Genomic DNA, 7437 nt, shown 5'->3' with positions numbered 1-7437 from the left:
ACACACAATAATGTAATTCATTGGCAGGTAAGTCAGCCCCTTGAAAATACACATACTCACTGTGAACCTCGATCCTTATTTTTTGAGAGCACAGCTTCACCAGGGCATTTACAGAAAAGCAAAACGACCCTGCGACAGTGTTGTTTTTACTGGCATTTTCTAGTAATTGGAGTCCACAATTAGGAGTAATTCATGATCCTAAAATGCTGAGATCTTTGTTAGTAAGAGATTAGAAGTTATGAGCAGGAATCTTGGCTCTGCAACCCCCCTCCAGTGGGTTTTTAAGCACCCTCAAATGCTAGGTGTGTTTGATGCCATGTCCGTAGTCAATCTAAGTGTTGTACAGACGTTGTACATATACAGAGGTATGACGTTATTTAATGCAGCTTGATTTACTGCATCAGCTAAGAGGGGATATATACTAGCTAACCTTTTGGTGAAAGGCTGATTTAGCTTCAAAATTGTTTCTAGCTCAAACCATATGTTAATAAGCATCTAATTTCCTGTAAGTTTAAGTCAGCAGACAAGTTCTCCATGAGGTGAAAAAATCATCTCAAGACTGATCTTGGCTAAATTAGTAAAATTTTACTAGAGTTGCTGTATCTGGCAACTGTCACCTTCATTTAAGCAGCACCATCTTTACATTGTCAGCTTTCTGATATCTCAAAGAAATTAAGGAAAATTCCTTCTGCAAATTCTTTTTTTCTTGGCTCCAAAACACTTACCATTGTCGTGACTGAAAGTCATTTTTTAGAAAAGGCACAAAAGCAGCAAACTTGATTATTCAGTAATTAAAAATCACAATGGGAAAGTGATATTGCAATATACAAGAGCCAGCACTGCCTCACCAAAAGGACACATCATAAAACTAGAATCTGAAGATTTGAGCTTCAGAGAGTGCAGGGTTTTTTTAGAATAGCGTATTTAAATGTTATGAACACTACAGACACACCTGGTTACATTTTCCCTTTGATGTCCTTTTTTGGTAATATAAAATTTCCTTACCTTTTCAGAGATCACTGTCCACTATTGATTCTTATATACATTTTCACCTCAGTTTTGGTGCCGCCTTAATCTGAAATCAATCATTTCAATTATATGATCTTTAAATTACCTGCATAAACTGTTAGGCTCTACAATAAACTTCCCATCTCCGCTGTCACTAAATTTTGCTTATAAAGCAAAGGTCCTTCACAGCTGCCTTTCATAGCTTTTTTATAGTGACAGATAAGCAAAAAAAAAAAAAAAGTCAGTACAAGCTGACTTTCCTTTCACCCTTCTAAACTTCCCCTGGTCTGACTAGTCCTTCCCATGCTCAGAAGACCTTGCGCAGTTGTGTACCCTGACCAAGAAAATTATAAGCTGGGTAAAATACATAAACCAAAGAACCACCACTCTCAGGCTCAGGAGAGATGACCTCAAAAAAATTAAAATCATTCTTACTCCACCACAGGTAAAGCGATTAAATAGATCCATGCTCCTGCTTATCTCTGGTACAGAATTTGGAAGTTAGCAGAATAAATTCAAAAATCTCACAAGAGTGATCTACCACGGGAATGGGTAAGCTTATTGTTCTATCTCCATGCACTTCGTAATCCTGATAGTCCTCTAAAGATGCAAAACACGTAGAACCTTGTCAGAGTGGACAAGGTTCAAAGTACCAGCCCGCTGTGCCTTCACAAAACAATAGAAGCAAGCAATGAATCATCCAAACTAGTATACATGATTTCAGTTCTGTAGTCCAAGAGTTTATTTCCAAATGCTCTTTTAAATTATTTTTGTTGTGGTGTTCTACAAAAATATGAGAGTTTGACTTTCCTGTTGTGAAAAGTCAGTTCTTCAGCACTCCTGATCAGTACCTGGACTTCTTGATTGAGCAGCAGTATTTCAGAATTTTACTTTTATTCTTTTAATATACTCTTCCAGAATGGAAAAAGTGATTAATGTACCTTTTATGATTTGGAAATGTGACAAACACCAATAATCTGGATCGTCATGCTGGAGTAATCATGCTCATGTTATTTAATTGCTGGATGTCTTTGCACTTTTGGCCTATTCTTCATACAGTCTCTTGCGCCGTGCTTCCTCGTTCATGTGGATTCATCATCACTACCTTATTAAAAATATAACTGGAGTCTTATCTTTCTTATTCCTGGTGTTAAAAGACGTTTAGCTTTATTTCAGGAATTTCAACACATCCTAGGTGCCTGAGCTGTATTACTAAAACAATTTTTTAGTGCATAATAGGAAGAATTTTATATTATTCAGGCACTTGATGTTGACATACATTCCATCCTAGCACCTCTCAACAGCATTGAAAACATTTTTTATAGCTCATTCTGAATTAACTCATATACTGCACAAGGGTTAGTCACTCCCCTTCCCCCCCAGCCGTTCATGGGATTGTGGAGGAGAACTGACTCTCAACATCATTATTTTTTCTTATCTAAGATAACCGTCTCCCTCCAAGCTTATGCAACAGAGGTTCTCTTTGGCAGATAGAGCAGGAGGCATTCCCCTAACTATTTACATCCAACAGCCGACCCTTGTCTCTTACAGAAATTCCCCCCTTGCAGTATAGTACGTTCCTAGGAGTCTGGGTCCATAATCTGTTTACCTGTAACTATTTTCCTATTAAGATAATACAATAGTTCTACACCAAAGTCTCTTAACTAGCACATCAGTGTTGAGTTTTGTTGTTATTTTCTTTTGGTCACGTAGAAGTACCGTTAGACACGCTGCTGTATAAAGAGTTCCAAGTTCTTCCAGCTTTATCAGTAACTCTCAGAACTGTGTGTGTTCCAGCTTAAACTGTAAAATCCAGAAAGTGATTAAAATGCTAAACTATAGCAAAAACTTAGAACTCTCTGCTGCAAGTACCTACAACATAAAGAAGCATCACAGAGGAGTAACCTTCTTGTCCTTTAGCTGCATGTCTGTTTTTTCCCTGCACCCTGAGTCAGTCAGCGGTGTCAGAAAAAGTCACACAGTTCCTGACTGTCCAAGCATTTGACTTTTTTTCCCCTTTAAATAAGGAACATATATGTACTAAAGTGCTTTACCTACATGAACCACATCAGTACATTATAGAAACAAAAAGTCCTGGTGGGACTGGGGGAGAGAAGATTCTCATTTTAGATACAAAATTTAGATTGTTTACAATCTAAGTGAAACAAAGATTCAAGAGAATATTCTCTCTCTTGTCTTTTTTCTCCTTTTTTTTTGTAAAAAATAAAAATAAAAGTGCAGTCAAATAGAAAATAAATGCAGTAGATGCAAGCTGAGTTGAGGCAGGCTGTTAGTGATAGTGTGCAAACGTGTGTCTTAGCAGTTCATCTGCAAATGGTCGCAGCTTGGCCTCGATAAAAATCCGTTTCAAGAAATCCCGAGCATGGTCGGAGACATGAGGTGGTAGCTGGGGGTTGGTTGGCTGAGTGGCAATTTTAAAGATGGCAGCCATGGCTTCGAACTCTGCCCACGGGGGCTTCTCAGTGAGCATTTCTACCACTGTACAACCTACGCTCCTGGAACAGAGGCAGAAGTGAAACAGCAGGTTACAACAGAGTCATGCCCTTCCAGCAAAACAAGAAACAGCAGAGAGCAACTGCAATACCACAAATAAGTGGTGTCTGCGCAACTCCACAGAGCAACTTCAGCGGAAAACAGGTGTTTACAAAAGTCACATATCCAGCTATGCATTTTACCTCACAGTTCCACAATTCACTTTATTACTTCACCGAGCCAAAAGCCACTATGTCAGTGACAAGAGCTCTAAGTATTTATCTAGGCAATACCACCTGCGTTACGGCACTGCCACTACTGAGCACTCAGCGGGCTGATACAGGCCATGAGCGCTGCACGACCCTCATACCCTAGACACCTGAGGGATGTGAATCTTGCTCAGTAAGGCCAAACAGAAATGCAAAGCAACAGGACTGCTTTGAGCATACTGCCTGTATCGCTGGCTCATTAGAAACACGCGGGTTATCACCAGGGAAAAAGGCATAAACACGGCATGGAAGTTAGAAGTTTAAAACCATACCTCGGTATATCTTCCTCTTTTAGTTGAGGATATTTTGTTTGCCAAACAAAATGTTAAGATCCTAAACAATCTTTGTACACAAAGCTCATGTTTAAAGAATTTAGGAAGGCCAAGGGGCACGTGGCCAGAAAAACTTTGTTCCGACAAGATCAGCCTCTTCCAATAACAAGCAAATGATATTGCAAAATGGGTAGGCTGGAATAATTTTCCAATTCTCGGTAACTTTTATGGTTTTTCAAGATGGTTGCAATAGGTTTTACGGTTAGAAAGAGGTACTGCCTGAGAGAAGTCAAATGTCAGTATTTTTTCTTACTTTTAAGCAGGATTTTCTCCATCACAAAACATGTATTAGCCTTGGTACAAATACTTCGAAGTTGAACAAGTCAAACGCCTGAAATCTATAAGGCTGTTTTATTTTTACAGCATAGCAGAATAATACCAAGTGATCTGAGGTAGGCTAAATGAGTTTTCCTGACATGATGAAAGTATTGCCACTGGCTGGATACAATGTGGTTCCTTTTTAAACACACAGTGTTACTACTCCCACATATCTACTGTTGACTAATTATTATTCTGTGCCTTAACAGATTACCTGTGGTACAAGGAGTCTGTTAAAATCATCTGTCTATTAGGCTGGAGCTATGTTAGACTATGTCATATTACAAAATGTATCACAAACATTTCTTTTGAAAATCACCTTTCCTTCTTAATTCTTAAATATTTACTAACAACTTATACCAAATTACTTTTTGATACCTCTCATTTAAACCTGGCTAATTCATTCCTATGTGCTCATCTTTTAAAGGGCCAGCATTTAATTTTCTGCCTTGCGTTAATGGTATTTCAGTGATAAAGTTTCATTGGAGGACACTGACTTAACTGATGCTTCAAAGCTTCATGTGTTGCTTTCACTCAGTACCTCTGCAGGATTTACAAACAGTCTGGTAATCCTAACTTCATGCAAAGGCGGTTCAAAGGATTCTCTTATGATCCCTAAGTCAATGGGTTGAGGAACTACCAAATGACAAATTCTCAAACTTCAGTCTTGTATTCTCCAAATGTGTCTGTTGGTGCTCACACTTGCCACCTTCTTTAGCCTAAACACCCCAGCTTTGGGTAACAAACGTCTATGCTGTGCAGAAAAAGGACCCATTCTGAAATTACACCTTTCAGTAGAGAACCGTTTTTAAACATACCAGATGTCTGCTTTTCTGCCATACCCTTCTCCACTAATAACTTCTGGACTCATCCAGTATGGAGTTCCTGTGACGGACTTCATTCCTGTACCAGAGAGACAGATCGTCTGCAGTCGTTTGCTGGCACCAAAGTCACCGAGCTTCACGTTGCCTGCTGAATCTCGCAGAATATTTGCTCCTGAAAGGAATGGAACACAGTTACATTAATGAAAGGCCTGTTAACAATTTGGATGTGCAAAGGGTAACAGAAGTTTGGATGAAGTGATACAATGCACCAGCAGCCTAGTATTTGAAGCCAGAGAATTTACTTTCTCTGCTCATTCCAATCACTCTACTCCAAGGTTCAGAAGGTGATGAATTGTACACGCTGGTTTGCAATCCAGCCTTTTCCGGGAAGTGCCAGTCACTCGTAAGGCCTTCCTCACAAAATAAGGCATGTGCCATACAGGAGAAAGAAAAAAGAAACCAGAAAGAAGTTTCCACACAACTGAAAATGTCTTGTTACTGTATTGAAGCAAAATCCCAAACTGTGTTGCAGAGTTATTTAAAACACTTATCTGCATAAACATAAACAAATTGACCGTGATCTCTCAACCTTTTTTGAAACAAAGTGCTATTGATATAAAGCAACAGGAAAATTATAAAAGTTTTAGGGAATACAAAAGCATTGTATTCAACACACCTGTTTTGCACATCACCATCTTTCTAGATTTCAATAACTTGCCTACGCGGTACTTGCAAAGCACCTGTATCTATCTGCAAAAAGTAAGTCTGGTCATTTCCTCAGCCTTCCTGGCAGTAAAATTGAAGAAGATTGAGTCATTTGAACAGGCAAATCACTTCTGCCAGTAATTTCTTGTACCAGTGAAGTGCTGGGTAATTTCTATAACTGATGAAACTCTGTAAAAATAAACTTGAGTCATGATGCTTTCCTCTGCAGATTCTATTTGTAATAACATCATCCTTTGACAAATTCAAAACTGTTAATACTAAAATAAAATCAGAAAGAGATTTATCATAGTTGTTTTGCAGACACAGACTACAGAAACACTGTCAGAAGTCTGCTAGAACATCATGAAGAGGCTTATCTTTTCCCCCTCAGGTTACAACAGTGACAAGAATAAACGATGGAAAGCGAACATTGCGTAGAGAGCTCACCAATTTTAAGTCAGTATTTTGGCACTTCGAACTTAATTACATTAGCGTTCCACACAAGACCAGGAAAGAATCTGTGGTAAAGAGCACTGAACTGCGCACAGAAATGTCATTACCTTTAATATCTCGATGGACAATCATATTACTGTGCAAATAGTGAACTCCTTCCAGAATCTGCCGCGTATATTTACGAGTCACATTCTCCGTGAGTGCTCCGTATGATTTCAGTTGGTCTTTGATGGAACCCTATGGCAAACAAGAAGCATAAAACACTGTCACATTTCTCGGTTTGCAAGCAGGCTTACGTCACAGCTGAACTTCAGTAAAATTTCTGCCTATAATGTAGACATTTAAAGTGGCAATACCTCTCTAGATCAACTTAAAAGCACAGATACAGTTTTACCTCCACTGAGAAAAATACAGACTTCGACAAAAAGGAGGCTGAACAGAGAAGTCATACACTGAAATGTTAAGCTATTAACTTGAAAACTGTCAAGCAGCTGAATAGTTCCAGTGTAACGTACAAAAAAAAAAAAGAGAAGAGCAGCATTTTCACTCAAATACCACTCTCAAATTTTTTGATGGTTAAATGGTGATACTCAAGTTGGACAAAACACATGCTGCTTACCCTGGTTAGTTTATACTCCGGAAAAATAAGTGTCAAGAAAAATAACCCATCACATGCTGGAAAATGGTGCTTTATGTAAAAATAAAGAGGAAAGCAAGTCTTGGTTTAAAATAACATCCAGTTTTTAAAAATCCATGGTTTCGTAACTGGTTCTGTGTAACTTGGCCTTGTCACACAGTCAGAAACTGCTAAGATTACCTCTGTGACACTGTTTGCCAATTCGCAGAAAAATTCAAGAAGCCCCCCCCCAAAACAAAACCCAGAACTCATCTAAAAACCCAAAGAAACAAACAAAACACCTACAACCGCCCCCACCTCACTCCTGCATTTATTCTGTGGCATCTCAAGTGAAGCAGAATGCAACAACTATTCAGAAATACAGAGCCTGTGTTTTTAAATGAGCTCATTTTATTTAG

At 38.7% G+C, this 7437-nt stretch overlaps 1 protein-coding gene across 1 annotated transcript in view; it reads right to left on the bottom strand.

Moving 5' to 3' along the window:
* Positions 1-3233: 3233 nt before the first annotated feature.
* The window catches only part of MAP3K2 (mitogen-activated protein kinase kinase kinase 2), a 26915-nt gene continuing 22711 nt past the window's right edge, over positions 3234-7437 (bottom strand). Inside the window, exons 13-15 of the mRNA XM_010137706.1 lie at positions 6510-6639; positions 5239-5416; positions 3234-3524 (exon numbers count right to left, since the gene is read on the bottom strand). Coding sequence (XP_010136008.1) covers positions 3299-3524; positions 5239-5416; positions 6510-6639 — 534 coding nt within the window. The 3' untranslated portion in view covers positions 3234-3298. The remainder of the gene's footprint in view (positions 3525-5238; positions 5417-6509; positions 6640-7437) is intronic.

Source organism: Buceros rhinoceros, unplaced genomic scaffold, assembly GCF_000710305.1.
Source record: "Buceros rhinoceros silvestris isolate BGI_N320 unplaced genomic scaffold, ASM71030v1 scaffold23566, whole genome shotgun sequence".
Classification (NCBI taxonomy): Eukaryota; Metazoa; Chordata; class Aves; order Bucerotiformes; family Bucerotidae; genus Buceros; species Buceros rhinoceros.
Note: the sequence above shows the minus strand (reverse complement) of the source record. Positions and strands in the feature narration are given on the sequence as shown.